Consider the following 15961-nt stretch of genomic DNA (forward strand, 5'->3'; position numbering starts at 1 on the left):
ATTTTGATCTTAACATGAGTACGTAGGAAATAATGTAAATTTATTTAAAAATGTGAACATAAGAAACAATATCAACTATAATACCAATCTACATAAACAATGACCTATAATAACAAAGAAAAGAACCTAAAAATTACAACAAAAGAATCAAAATCAAGAACAAAATAATAACAGCATATACCAGCAAATACTTATAACAGCAAAAGATAACATCTAATAATAGCAACAAAATATAAATAAGCAAATACTTATAACGTCTCATAATCGAAAATTAGCAAATACGAACCAAAAATAGCAGCAAACACCTGTAAAAATAAACATAATCATAACAACAAATTGGTTCTCACTGCTTTCATGTTAATAATAAAATGTATTTGATCCTGTTTCTAATGGTATATATGTAATTTGGTATTCCAAAAATAAAAGACAAAACAAAATGTTTGGATTTATTGCTTTTAAAAAACAGTGTTTTAACTTGTAACAAAAAGTAAAATGAAAAATGCTTTTATGATACCCAGACATACTTATTTGTTTTTTAAAAAACAAATAAGTAAATTTTAAAAGCTTAGCCAAACATGGTCTTAATAATGTTGAGTGAAGTGAAGTGAGGGGCCTGCTTGTGTCCTGACTAGTTTGGTGACCAATCTTTCTCGACTGGTATGATGTCCAATTAAAGTCCAGACTCGTTTCTTGTTCAATCTTTGAATTCCAACTAGTTTGAAGTTTAGTTTAGTATTTTATTATTATAATGAATTTTAAATCATATTTTGTTTATATTTGAACTTTATAGCAAGTTTATAAAATACCGAATACACTATTGAGACGTTCACATACCAATATAATTTTTTCTCAAAATCAAGTTGAGTCAAATTTAAATTATAAGATAATTACATATATCCCCTTCTTAACTAACCTAATTATATATAAGGGGTGGTGGTGCAGTTGGCTAGCGTGTTAGCGAAGAGTTATCCTGAGGTCGAGAGTTCGAGCCTCTCTCACCCCATAAATTTTTGTTTTAATTTTGCTATTAGTTTTCTTTTCATTTTTAACAATCCTGACCATTTCTAAATCTTTTTACAAAACATTTATGAAATTATCACTAGAGTAAAATATAATTGTCAAAATCGTAACAGGAAATGAATTTAGAAGTTCGTCTAGTTTGAAACCCATCCCTAAAGGAAAACCAAACTGGATTGGAAATGGATTCAACGTATTATATGACTATTTCTTCTCAAACTAGATTATTCAAACCAATTTCAACTTATATACTCCCACCGATTTCAAATTGCTGGATTGGGTCGGAAACTATTTCAGATCGTGAATTGGTTTCGGATATACGAACTCATTTAGATAGTCGATAGATATGTTACAAGGTTTTTAGCATGGACCATGTTATGATACATCAAAAGTTGTCAACACAACACACGCAGACACACATCTTAGATATCAACTTTTGAATACTGCTATAACAAGATTGTAGTTATCAAAAAATTAAAAAAGATTATTGAAAGTGTTTTGTATATTGTGGTTCTAAATATGACATTAAAAGTATTAATGTTTAACCTAAACCAAATTGACTGTTCACCCCAACCACGAACACATGTAACTAATATGACCATTTAGGCCCGGTTCGGCATACAAGAGTAACCGAGCCTAGAAAACCTTGGACATGTTAAGTAATATAGCCCGTCTTCAGGCGGTGTAAAAGTTTGTTAAATGCTACTAGTAAAGTAGTAAACATAACACATCTTAATCATTGATTTGGATGAGATTCAGCCTAATTTTACATTTCAGGTTTCATGTCTACCAAGAATCTGTACACAAAAATAACCACTTAAATTACACATTCGTTAAACCCGACTCTGTATCCGCCATAACGTTTCTTTTCCCCCTTGTAAATCATATATATATGTTTCAGAACCTCAAACTGTACAATTATCCCGGATGTCTACTACTATTCCTCAAAATCTGTTTTTGTCATTCGGGCTGAAAGTAGCTGTCATAAATAGATAACCGATCAAGAGCATCATAATTAGCTCTCAAACCTACAAATTGGCTCCCGAGTTGAGCGCACCCAGCATCGGGCCACTTACACCCTCCATCCAGGGTCCGTTGCGGACACAAGTTTTCACAAATCCTAATGATTGGGTTTCCAGGAGCATCATCATCATCATTGTTATCACAGGTTAAGGTAACAGATAAGGGTATTTCCGTCTTTTCATCATATGAGGGTGGACCATCTCCTGTCTCTTGGGTTGAAGGGGGAGATGATATTCCATCAGGCAGATTGCTTTGGATGTCGATTGTACAGTCGTCATTTCCCGATACGTGTACTATACACCCGAGAGATTGTATTGCTCTTTTTATGACCTCGTTTTCCCTTTTGATTTTTCTTGCCAGGTTCATAGCCGAGCTGCTGACCTGTTTCTCGTTACGTATCTCGGCTTTGACCGCTTCCATTGCAGCAATTGTTTCTCGGGCTTTCCTCTCAGCAATGTCCTTTGCCTGTTCATATTTACAGGAATGGAACATTATAGATTTTACAAGAAGAACCGAAAGGGGTATATATGTAAACTACCTTCTGAAGTTCAGAGATTTTCTCCACCATATTCCGACATTGAGCTTCAACCTCTCCAGCTTGAGCTTCTGAAGGACAAGACCATCTCAGATGAAACCGGGGCCACAATGTTGGGGCTAAAGCTGCAGCTGGTGGCAATAACGGGCCCTCGTGTTTAGATGGATCATAGAAGAGATTGTAGTGCACGTGAGAACTACCCCCTGAAGCACGCTTATCATCTAAATACATCCACAAGCATCCGCATGCATCAGAGACACCATACTGTTCTCTTTCCTTCTCACTGATATTTAATATACAAGTCTTTAGTTGGCCCGTCAAAGACATAATTATGCAACCAACTTGACCCATAGTAAAAAATGCAAAAAAAAGCTTCAAACTCAATGTTATACTTACCTATTGCACAAGAAGTTCCCAAAACGACAAGAGAGCGTGCAATCTAAAAAGTCAACCAAGTAAGCCTGCAAGATCATAACGGTCAAAGATAATAATAATAATAATAATAATAATAATGAACAGTTTAGAACTCTGCCAAAATATACAGTCCGTTATTGAAAATACATACCGAGGAGAACTCAAATGCGAAAGGGTACATTCGTAATAACTGGGAAACACAATCAACCCACTGTTGAAACAAAACATAAACAATGTGGTTACTTGTACAAGATAAGCATCAAAGACATTTTTAAAGATTGCTTCATGTTTCTATTAAACCTGAAGAAATATTGGAGAATAATTGTTTGAAGTGTGCGTCTGAGAAGACATTTGAGATTGTGATGGATATGGCCCAGGTGTTTGGCGCATAGGTGATGTGAAATTTGAGCTTGAGGACTGTCTTGGTAATTCTACGTCACTCCCAGAGAAGCTTGGCATGCCAGCTCGGTCTGAAAAAAGATGCCCAAATGCGAGCCAATCTTTTTCCACAAGAGCCTGCATAGAAGTAGAAATTAATAGAGCTTTCTTTTTGCGTCGACGTCAAATGTATATACGTATATAGAGGGGCGTTTGTTTCAGGACCAATAACATGTTGAGAACTGCAAGAATCGCATGATGCATTTGCATCTACTGCTTTGAATGTGATACACAATACAGTCATGTAACCGCCTCCGTGTCTCTCCAGCTACTTTTGATTATCTTTTATGCATTGTGTAGTGTGTACCAGTGCATGATGCGGTCTTGCGTCTCTCACGATTTTCACCATATTATTGATTCTGAAACGAAAGTCAAATATGATATATATCTCAAATGAGAACATACCTGAAATCCCTTGATGGTGCGGTAATATGGATCAAGTAACAGACTTGCAAGGGCAACTAGTTGAGTTGTTCTGTCCCATCCATCACTGTTCAACATAATTACAATGAGGTAATAGATAATAGGTTCAAAATCACAAATCTATAGCTGTCATGGATTTTGATGTGTACCTGCAATGAACAAGCACAGATGCCGACTCAATTGCCACACGAGCAGCGATCCAAGCTGACCCAGTGAGTACATTCTGGATGTGTATTAACCAAGCACTGTCACCAAGGGTTGATACAGATGCAGACATACTGGTGAGATTACCTCCACCCCATGTCCATCCACCATGTCTCTGTTGTGAAGAAAATGATCATATAACATATCTCTACAAGAAAATAATCTAGGGGTTAATGTTTATGGGTGACTTCATACCAAGAATGAACACATTCCATCTGATGATTTGGTTCCATGTGTATCCAAATAGTCTCTAAGTCGAACAAGACTCTCCCTCATGGCATGGATATTATCTATCCCAAGGAATACAATCTATAAAAAGAAACACGTGGAAGAATCCAGTTCGCAATAGGCTATCATGACAAAGCACCATATTATTATTTAGGTCAAACCTTTGACAGACCTCAGACTGGAAATAGTTTGATGATGACTCTGAACCACCTCCCATCGCCCCATTTGCCAAAGCATTTTTTCTAGGTCTAGCATCAGCTATATATAACTTCCTAAATAAAAAAAGGTGCGGCCATAAGAACTCTAAACACCGGATCGGATTGCAATAAAAACAGAAGATAAAAGAGCAAAGATTTTACCTCCGTTCTCTCTTTCCATCAGAAAATTGAGTACAGAGAGCACCAACCAGATTCTCATCAGCATTGCTGCATTAAAATGATTACAAGACAACTTTTCAAAATTTGATACTGAAGGTTTTCAGGGGTAAAAGAGTAATGTGGTAAATTCATCGTTACCTTCTCATATTCATCATCAAACCAACTAATGGCTGGGATGAACGTGCAAGAACAGCTCCAGTGCCTACATTATACATATCATTGAAAAATTTCATGTGGACCTGTAAACGAACCGAACAAACACGAACAGAGCATGTTCATTCATCTAACGCTAACCGAACAAACGATCGAACATGAACAACTAAACGAACGGGGCCTTCTTGTTCATGTTCGTTCGTTAAGAAAATGAGTGTGTTCGTGTTCGGTTACATACGGTTGTTAATATTATAAACGAAAAACAAACAAAACACGAAGAAAGTTAAAACGAGTGCAAAATAGATTTATAAAATCCACTACTTACGTGCATCACACCATGATATTGCAGGCAATCTACATCGTGCACGAAATTTACAAGCTTGCAGCACTTCCTCGTCTCTGAAAACCAACAAACATAGACAAGTTTATATACCAACTTGAAATCATTAACAAGTGGGAAAACAGAGCATAATCATAAGCTTATAACATGTCTCACTTGATGGATTTTGGTAATAACAAAGCAAACGGATAAGTTGAACACATGTCATAAGTTGCATTGATGTCACTAATTCTCCACCAGTTATTAGAAAATGTGAAGAAACCATCTTCAATCACTGATGAAATATGTGATTCCATACCAAGAAGCCGCAAGTATTCATTAATTAACCGAACTCTGGGGCTAGTATTGCTGAATCTTGATGGGCCAGATGAAAAGGCATAAAGATCATAGAGTCTTGTGGGCCTTGCATACCTCAGTAATGCTTCAAATACAGCACGTCTCTGCAACAATCACAAATTTGATCAAGTGGTGTTGAGAGTGATTAATTTATCAAATACAAGTACATAGATTATTATGTTATTATAACTTACCTGTTTAGTTCGAGGACGAAAAGCAATATAATAATCCTCATATCTTTTCCTGCAAAAAGACAAGAATAATTTTTATACGTTTTCACATATTATTCATCTAGAAAACACGCAGCTTGTAAATAACTATCAAAAATGAATTCAGAAATTCAGTATATTGACCGAATATTACATTACAAGAATGGAAGAATTCTAACATACCAATGACCTGAAGAAGCCTTCGTGTAGGAGTTTTATCGGATTGCCTAGGTCCTGATGGCTGCTTTATCACCTATATACTCGTAACAGAATGAAATTACAATCAGTATATGCAAGTATTTTAGTGTTGATGTGAAGAATATATTTGTTTGTATATAAATGTCTGTCATCTTATTCTTTTAGATTTAACCTAACAGTTCCATACTTCCATTGACACTGAAGCTAGCACATACGATGTAAAATCAATAAATAACTGGTGGCGTTCCTTTTAAAAAATCTCCCGGATTTATATATCCATTCAATGAAATCATTTTTCCGGTTCTGCTAATTTGTGAGAAAAACTATTTCATGCCAGTAAGGTAACCTCTAAACATCCCCAAAAGCCTATACTGATAACTAAATGACACAATAGTAACAACCTATTGGAAGAATAAATGGTACAAAACCACAGAATCATAACGTCGTTCCAAATACAAATGAAGATAAAGATGATGCAAAACTTACAATCTTGTTAAACTTTTCAATGGTGGCCAATGGTATCGTCCCTAGTGCAATAATATCCCGTGTTCCTTCACTCTGCATTACGAGCAGACGCTCAACATTTTCATAGTATATACTAAACGTGTGAAAAAGCGGTATAAAAATAGACAACTTACCAAAAACAGAAGACGAAAACTGGTCACAAACAAAGTACCTGCTTCTTCAGTGTTAACAAGAACACAATACCCCTAAAATTAAAAAAAAAAAAAAAAAATCAGAGTTAATAAAATTTAAAGAGCAAGCAGCCTAAATAAATATATAATATAAATAAGATAAACATATTAATATGAAGATGAATTAAACTTTATATCAATATAATACAGTAATATACATATATATATTATAAAACTATATTACCTCAGCATTAACCTCCTCAGCTTCATACAAAAAGTCAGACAATCCATGAGGAACAGGCCTTGAAACAGGCTGCTGTGAATTCAATTACACATTAATTAATTAATTAATAACACATTAGTCATTATTAAGACATAATAATAATAATAATAACACAAATTGAGTAATAATAAAAGTTAGGGTTTACATCGATCTTTGTCCACTCAATAGATTCCCAGCTACCGGTGCCTTCAATCCTGTAGGAATCGGTGAGTTGATTGTCCGAGTCACGGACGGAAGTTGTCCGCCGATATCTGGACGTCGACATGACGTCAATACTCCGGCGGTTCGTTGAGAGAATAACGAACGAACGAAAGAACGAGGGATTCTGATTTTCGTACCACTTTGGTTTTCCTAACTTTTTATTTATTTTATTATTCACAAAATATCAATAGATTATTATTATTTTTTGAAACGCGGATTATTATTATTAATATTATTATTTTTATAAAAAAAAAGAAGAGTTTGTTTATCGGTGGAGTTGGAAAGTGGTGTCGACACGTGAGCGAGACATGTGGGATGGGGTGACGTGGACACCCGACGTGTATGTGTTCTTTTATTTAAAAAAAATAAATAAATAAAAATGTGCATTGATAAGTTCACTCACCGCTTAATGCTTTGGCCGGTTTGTTTGGATTAAACCTTCCACCGTTAACCCAATACCGCCCACCATAACTCGGTCTTGGTAACGCACCGTGATGTTGCTCTGGCGCAATGTTTGGGCGTTTTTTTTCATAGTCATGTCGGATTGGCTGAAGCTGACGACGATATGCTAAAACTTTTAGCGTTATAGTAGAAAATTCGGCTATATAGAAATAATAAAGGCGTTGTATCTTTTCATGGTATAGCATCAGTGAAAGTGAAAAGTGTCACGTCATGTTATCATTACTGTATATTGGTTTTTTCTAATATAGTGTGTCATGGTTTCATTTAACAATATTTGTAAAATAATGTTTAAATTAAATAGGAAAAGGATTTTTGGGAAAATAAACAAATGTGTATGATTATCATTGGGTATTGTGATAAGTTAGAAAATGAAAAAGTACCTCCTCAAAACCTCAATAGTAATGTTTGGGCTTCATAAAAGAACCATGTTTTGGGAAAAACGCTTTCTCGTCATGTTTTAAAAATTGTTGTAATATTTGCAAATCCAACGAACTTGTGGATACAATACTACAAAATAACCTGGGAGACAAAAAATTGATGTAGAATAAGAACAAAACGTGCAAACATAAAGAAATATTATATCGGAAAAAGACTGTTTGACACGCTTCCTTGAAAACACGTTTGAGAGTGCTACGGTCAGAGTTGAAACATGTTGTGAGTTGTGACCATAGTCTATAAAATTAAGGTGTGATATGTGTGCCTTCCAAATGGGGAAGATGTGTCTGTTTGTTACAATACGACACTTTTAAGGTAGTTTGAGAATTTTATTAAATGTTTCATGATTTGGCAATCTCCCAACAAACTATTTGATAGTAGATATCATTTATCAAGTTACTTGAACTCTAGAAGAGGTTGAGTCGATAATATTTTGATGGATCAGTTCAGTCTGGGCTTAGGTTGGGCTTCACAGATTGGGATTCCACAAGTTGAGCCCATACTTCAAAGTCCAAACTGGGCTCAAATGAATGATTGGGGTTATGGTAAAAATAGAAAAGAAAACTAAACATGCAAACAATGCTAATGCAGATTAACTGGTTTTGATGGTGTCAGCTAATAACCGAAACCGGTTATTGGTCAAACGGTTAAAACCAGCTAATTGTGTTGTAGGCAATTTGGCTTAACTAGAGCGAGCCAATGCATCTCAATTGAGATAGTGGCTGACGCCTTGACGGCTATGTCCTAGCCGGTGCTTTTGACGCGGTACCTCCGCCTTTTTGTAGCCATAAGCTTGGTATGCCAACGGTCCCTAGCAGACAGTGACACATGCTTGATGATGGTTGGATGTTGTGTGGACTGTGGATCTCAATGCATTCTTTTAGGATTTCAACTTCAGCCCGTTCACTGTCGCCTCTTCTTATTTGTCCTCACCTGATTGGCTCGTTTTGAATTTGCCTACTCATTTGTCAACATAATTATTTTGATGATTTTCCCTTATATATTTTAATTTTTTGCTGATAACTGAATATGAACTACTTTTACACCTAATGCATGTGTATAGTTATTGTTTAATTTACAAGTTAAAGATTATATATATACCATGCCTAAAAATGTCTGTTTTTGAGAATGATTGTTTATTATATTTATAGTTTCTCGCAACCTTTATATAAATTATAATTGTGCACAACTCTAATCTAAGCACAAAGACAAAAATTAAACTAATCAAATAACAACAAATCCTTATAAGGATCTAAACGGTAAATAAATATATTTATTTTCACATTATGTATTTTCACTTATGTTCAAGTCCGTGACATATAGATCACGAGATATTGTTTTGTAATCTAACATTTGACCAATAATTGGCAACCTGGAAAGTAAAAATGCATGGTTCAGTGACAAATCACAATCATAAATTAATGCTTCACCATGAAGCAAAGAGAAACACTTTACACTATTCAACCTGGTCATTTATAGTTTTATAGAAATTAAATGTGGTTGCCATATAATCTAGGTATGTGTGTTCCATCGAGAGTAAAATTGCACTAATTTAAATGCTATTTTACTAATTTTATAAAACTAACGTTAAAAGTGACGAAATGTTAATCATACATCAAGTGGTGACATTGATAGCTGAAAGACAATAGTACATGCACCAGTCAGTCGATGGTTGAGTGTTATGTGTCTTATGTCCAAGTGTAACATCCTAGAATTTTCGTATCTAATAAAAGAAAATCGCGTTTAGTTATTGGACCTAAATAATTAATTAGTATTAATAAAGATCATAGACTTGAACTAGTTAAGATGGATTAAAGGGAATGGGCCTTAGGTCCATGGGCTTTAAGGATATAAATATCCCCTTAAACCACCCTTAAACCATAAACCCTCATTCCTACCATCTTATTCTCTAACACTCAAAAACACACACATATCACCACTCACATATTTCGGTCGAGAGAGAGGTGAGATCCAAGCCGAGCAAGCAACGTGATTCTTGATAGACCATTACTACGCGAGCTGCATACAAGATCGATAACCCGTAAGCAAGCTAACATAGCAAACGAGCTCGTAGAGGTATGTCATTTACCTTTAAAGTTTACGTTCTTATAAGCGTTTAGCCTCGAAACTTAGAACGAGAATGGATCGGGTATGAACGAAACGTAAAGATGTAAACTTGATGATAAAACAACCTAATGAGCCTGTAAACATAAACGGCACGTTAAACCGTAGTTATGTTATTAAACGTTTTGAGCTTAAAGATCCAAACTTTATGTCTTTCCGGGCTAAGTTTTACCCGAACAAGGCCATGGGAATGATTGCGGGATTTGTTAACGTCATATCCAAGAATTTTTTCGATGAAACGAGGGTGATTTTGGTGATTAAGGATGAACAGAGGCGAATGCTGAATACTTCGCCTGCAAGCCAACTTCGCCTTCACGCAAGTTCGCCAGCCAAATTCGCCCCTGACAACTTCGCCACAATAAGTTCGCAGCTAGTCAAGTTCGCCCGAAACTAAGTTCGCTGGCCAACTTCGCTTGTTGACAAGTTCGCCTATGATTAACTTCGCTGGACTCTAAGTTCGCCAAGCCATAAGTTCGCTGAACCCTAAGTTCGCTTAAGTTAAGTTTGGTAACGAATCGGATTACGAATCAGACTTAAATCATTATGAGGAATGAATTAACGAATTAGAAAATAAATTAAAATCCTAATAGAAAATGTGTTAAGACAGTTAATGAAAATAAAATTTTTCCAAGCTGATCTGGCAGCTTAACCCCAGCCAGGGGCTCTGCCCCTTGGAACCCGCTAGGGGCTGCCGCCCCTAGAACCCCGCTGCCAGGGGCGCTGCCCCCTGACCCCCGTTAGTTGCGGGTAATGATTGAACTAGAAAGACGATATGGGTAGTGATAGGTAATTGATACGTGTAATTGTTATCCAGTTAGTCGTGCACAACTCAAGAAAGGGATTACCATAAATGTAGAAAGAAACCGCATTCAGGTGAGTTTCTAGCCTCACTTCCTTGTTATGTTTTCGGGGCTGTGTGCATACTCGATGTGATAGTTAATACACTTACCTTAAGTGGTAAGTGTATGCCTTGTATGATTTATGTATGATGATTGCTTGACGGTGCATGAACGATCTTCGGATATTGCATGTACCGTCAGGTGGTAGTTAAAGATATGATTGATAAGTATGATTTAAGATATGATGTATGTATAAATATATGATGTATGCATAATGTACGTATGTTATGTTGATGGTACGTGAACGCTCTTCGGAGATTGCACGTATTGTCAATGAAAGTATGTATGAACAGGTACGGTACAGTTGCATGAAACAAAGGGACCGGACCCTAATAATATCTGTGATGGTAGGGAGCAGACCCTAATAATATCTGTGATGGTAGGGACCAGACCCTAATAATATCTGTGATGTTGGGGACCAGACCCCTTTATAATTTCTGTGATGTTAGGGACCAGACCCTTATAATATCTGTGAGGTTATAGAGCGGAAGGCTCTTTAAATAGGACGGATAGTTATGTATGAAAAGTAAGTATGAATAATATACACCCCTTCGGGCACGTGTGCAAGTATGTGAACAGATTGTATGAATGTATGATTTACTAGAACTCACTCAACGTAGCTGACTTTTAGTATGCACGCAGGTCAGTAGAATGAGGCAACTTGCTTGAGGGGAAGCACATGGCATGGAATTGAAGACACTGGCATCTCAATGAAGTGTTATGTTTTGATAATTTAAAGACAATGTTATATGTTTAAATAACTTGAATGCTCGTTAAGACAACAAAGTATGATTTTGTAATATGATGGTTTGAAGGTTTTAATATTCCGCGAATGTTTTTATTAACTCTGATATTATGAACTGTGTTTATGAGTAAATCCAACACCAAAGTAGGGTTACCGGTAACGGGGCCTTACACCAAGGCTAGATGCAAAACTACTATACCCATTTCGTCTCACCAGAAGCAACTTCTATATTAGAAAACAGCCTGAATACCCTAACCCGTCCTAGTATAGGTATCGGGTCCCGGCCGGGCCGGGCCGGGTTTCAAAACATTGGTAAATCTGCTTAGACTGAGGGTAATGGGGGTGAACGGGGGCGCGGCCGTCTACGTGGCTCGCGAACACCGCTACATCCCTCAGGTGAGCTGGGGCACGGTTGGCCCCCGTGGCTGGGACGGCGGCGTGTAAAGGAGGGAGTGAGAGGAGTGTGTGTATGTTTTGTGAGAGAGAGAGAGAGCGAGAGGAGTGTGTGTATGTTGGGTTTTTGAGAGAGAGAGTAGGTCCGGTGGTCCGGTGGTGTGATCTTTGGTGGTGGTCCGGTGGTCCGGTGATCGGTGAAGGTGAAGAAGCCATGTGGTGGTGTGAACGATCCGAGGAAGAAGCCCCGGATGGTGGTGGTGGTGGTCCGGTGGTCCGATGATCGGTGAAGGTGAAGAAGCCATGTGGTGATGCTGAAGAAGAATATTAATATTTATATTAAAATTAATATTTAGAATAAATAAATAAATAATTGGATCAAGCCCCGTTCACCTGGACCACGGGCTTGGTTAAGGGGCTTAATCCATGTCCATGTCATCGCCTACGTGTCAGATTTTGCTTGGCTCACCTGGGGCTCAACCAAGCCCATTACCCTTAGCCTTACATCTTACATTCCTCAGACCCTATCATAGTTTTGCTATTGATGAAATCTACTGAGTACGATGATGGTGATGATGACGATGATGATGACGACGACAAAGTCTCCATTTCAAATAATAAAAATTGGACGCTGTCAGTTCCTAATGTCAAACGGTATCAAATAAATCACAACTTACATTGGGTAGGCGGCTTTCAAGTAGGGGAGTTCATGTGGTTGACTATTCGAACTAGGTTACAAGAATTTGGAAATTTTTAAAACTGAATACAAGTTTTATTTAAAATATGATTATGAGACAATGGCTCGAATAAGCTTATTCGAATTCAGGTTTATTCGAATAAACAGGAATAGCAAAAAGTTACAAAAATAATATTTTAAACTTAAGTTTATATATGGTATTCGAATTTTGGTTATTCAAGTCAGTTATGTTCAAGATTCCCAAATTCAAGTTCAATTCATATACAAAATTCGTAAACAAGAGCCCGATCCAAATTCAAGTTCAAACTTAAGTTTGAACTTAAGTTTATAAATATTTTAAACTTAAGTTCAAACTTAATATTTTAAACTTAAGTTTATATATGGTATTCGAATTCTGGTTATTCAGGTCAGTTATGTTCAAGATTCCCAAATTCAAGTTCAATTCATATACAAAATTCGTAAACAAGAGCCCGATCCAAAAAACCCGAATTCGAAATCAATTCGATTCGAATATCGAAATTTATCGACTACATGGAATCAGACGTTACTACTAGTACAGGTTTCATCACTTAATACTTATTGAAGAAACGTGGATCTACTTGCTGGTAGCAGATCTACTTTCCTCGGGTTTTGATTGTACTATTTCACCGATGGTTCTTCTGGATCTGTGTTCTTCCACCTACAAAATGAACAACGCCGTTAACTTACCCCTCAGAAAGGGACAGAGGGGTCCTCTTTGGGGTAACCCTCCGGCGTGAGAATAAGTATATGGTGGAGAAGATAATAATAATGTGAGTAAGGGAATCTCAAGAGTATTGCTTAATAGCTGAATACTGTATGATTGTGTGTAACTGACTGTGAGTGAATGTAATTCAATATGATTGAATGTGATATCACTGCCTGTAACTGTCAATGATTGAGTATGAATGTGTCCATCAAAGTGGAGTTGATGCTGTATTTATAGTGCTAGGGTTTCCACTGGTTGGGCTCAACCTCGTTGGCCTCCTCCAATCGCACTGCGCCACGTGTCCTCTGGGACACCTGGCGCTTTCTCGTTGGTTGTAATCACGTGGTAGCACATGTGTCATGCTGAGTTGTCGACCTTTCATTTGGCAGCTGTCAACATCAGCATATTCTTACTCCTTAAAAAGATGCCTTCTGGAAGGTTGTCTGACGTGCACAATCAAGGTTGCCCTAATCCTGATTTGGATAAGGACGAGGTCGATTATGTGCATGTGTGATATGCGCCAATCCTGAGGATGCGCGAGGTCTTCTCTTTATTCTCACGCGCAGATATTTCATGCGCAGATGTGATATGCACGAGCATGTGATATGCGCCGCGCGCTGGTGCGCCGCGCGCATATGTGATGCGCGAGCATATGTGTGCCTGGGCAGATGTGATATGCACGAGCATGTGATATGCGCCGCGCGCATATGTGATGCGCGAGCATATGATGCCTGGGCATATGATGCCTGAGCATTTTTGTATGCGCCATGCGCCTAGGTTTTGGCTTTGTGCCTTCATAATGTGTTTATCTTGTGGGTTGACCCGCCTTGCTCGGTGTTGAGGCGGGTACATACCTCTTCACTTATAGACAAAGTTAATGAAAAGTCTGGTGTCATACTCGAATAAAGCAAAAAGTAAATCTGGTAAATAACTTTTTAAAAGTTATAATGATAGAAACATAAACAAATGTACTGTTTATAAATGACCAAAAATCCGGAAACAAATTTTGTAATCAGTCAAATTATGGAATCTATTACTTGATAATAATGACAAAACAAAAATATACACAAAAAGCCTTATCTTAATATTAATTTAAAGATATAATAATTCTAATGAAAAAAGTAGTTAAAACTTTAAAGTTAAAACAGCATGCCTTTGACATAACCAAGGAATGATCAAATGTTTTTATCAAATGTTTGGTACCACTAGAAACCTTTTCAACTGCTTCATATTATTCTCCAAAATCTTTCATTCTCTTCTTAAGTAAATAATCTTCTATGATGGATAGTAGTTTGTCGGATGACGAGTGTGATTACTTGTTCAAGACGGTTTTGATAGGAGATTCAGCAGTCGGGAAATCAAACCTTCTGTCACGGTTTGCAAAAGATGAGTTTCGTATTGATTCAAAGCCGACAATTGGAGTCGAGTTTGCTTATAGGAATGTTAAGGTTGGAGATAAAATCGCCAAAGCCCAGATTTGGGACACTGCCGGGCAAGAAAGGTGCGTGTAGCTCTCCGTTTATTGTCTTCGTATACATTTCTAGCATCAGTATAAATATTCAATGTAAACTTTGTATTCAACTTTTTTCGGCGTGGCTTATTTGACTAAGCCACATGTCAACCTGATACGATTGACACCTCTATAAAGATACTTACGTAATTAGTAATAGTTTCAACATTAGTGAAAAGTAATTATACATAGTGCATTTGATATTGTAGGTTATATATATTCTTGAACCTAATGATTGTTAATATAAGAATTACCAAACTATCAAGTAAAGTTTTATATCATATTTTAATTATACATAAAGTCTAGTATCAATAGTTTAATAGCAATGGTTGTGTTATCTTGATCTTAGATTCAGAGCCATCACAAGCTCATATTATCGCGGAGCATTAGGTGCAATGTTGGTCTACGACATAACACGAAGGGGGACTTTCGAGAACTTAAAGAAATGGTTACACGAGCTCCGGGAGTATGGAAACCGTGACATGGTAATTGTTCTTGTCGGGAACAAGTCCGATTTGGTTGACTCAAGAGAAGTAGAAGCGGAAGACGGCCAAAGTCTTGCTCAAATAGAGAATTTATGTTTCATGGAAACATCTGCAAAGGAGAATTTGAATGTAGAAGATGCATTCCATCAAATGATCACAAAAATCTTTGAGATTGCAAGTCAAAAAAGCCTTGAATCAAAGGAAGATGTGGTAGCAAAGCAAGTTATTAATGGGAGAAAAGAAATTATTTATGTTATTGATGAAGTGACTGCTACTAAACAAACTAGTTGTTGTACAAGTTGAATAGAAAGTTGTGACTACTAGACTTTGTGACTTGGAGAATGTTGTATAAGAGTATGAACTATGAAGGGTAAGTTAGTAGTCACATTAGTTTTAATCTATTTACTTATTAGTTGATATTAGGTTACTTGTGTTTTAGATATTATCTATTGTTTTCATGATGGGTGCAT

At 36.8% G+C, this 15961-nt stretch overlaps 1 protein-coding gene and 1 pseudogene across 2 annotated transcripts; one reads left to right on the plus strand and one right to left on the minus strand.

The window, feature by feature from the left end:
• Positions 1-1727: 1727 nt before the first annotated feature.
• LOC143538729 (phosphatidylinositol-3-phosphatase myotubularin-1-like) lies at positions 1728-7152 on the minus strand (annotated as a pseudogene). The gene is made up of 19 exons (XR_013136305.1): positions 6959-7152; positions 6775-6846; positions 6534-6605; positions 6382-6453; positions 5881-5950; positions 5683-5731; positions 5309-5592; positions 5138-5211; positions 4798-4861; positions 4642-4707; positions 4455-4554; positions 4250-4363; positions 4000-4169; positions 3833-3917; positions 3290-3505; positions 3141-3200; positions 2972-3036; positions 2579-2858; positions 1728-2505 (listed from the first exon to the last, which is right to left on the minus strand). The product of XR_013136305.1 is annotated as a phosphatidylinositol-3-phosphatase myotubularin-1-like (transcript).
• Positions 7153-14671: 7519 nt separating this feature from the next.
• Positions 14672-15829, plus strand: LOC143538732 (ras-related protein RABA6a-like). The gene is made up of 2 exons (XM_077032214.1): positions 14672-14997; positions 15356-15829. Exons 1-2 carry the CDS (start codon positions 14774-14776, stop codon positions 15792-15794), a joined length of 663 nt encoding a protein of 220 aa, XP_076888329.1. The 5' UTR covers positions 14672-14773; the 3' UTR covers positions 15795-15829.
• Positions 15830-15961: the final 132 nt, after the last annotated feature.

This window comes from Bidens hawaiensis, unplaced genomic scaffold (assembly GCF_021521415.1).
Source record: "Bidens hawaiensis isolate Kalapana, Puna unplaced genomic scaffold, B.hawaiensis_p1.1 tig00011691_1, whole genome shotgun sequence".
NCBI classification, from domain to species: Eukaryota; Viridiplantae; Streptophyta; class Magnoliopsida; order Asterales; family Asteraceae; genus Bidens; species Bidens hawaiensis.

Bases quoted from the DNA above. Each gene is read 5' to 3' on its own strand.
- LOC143538732 (XM_077032214.1), top strand. From the start codon at position 14,774: ATGATGGATAGTAGTTTGTCGGATGACGAGTGTGATTACTTGTTCAAG. The intron at 14,998-15,355 runs GTGCGTGTAGCT...TCTTGATCTTAG, and splicing joins GACACTGCCGGGCAAGAAAG to ATTCAGAGCCATCACAAGCT.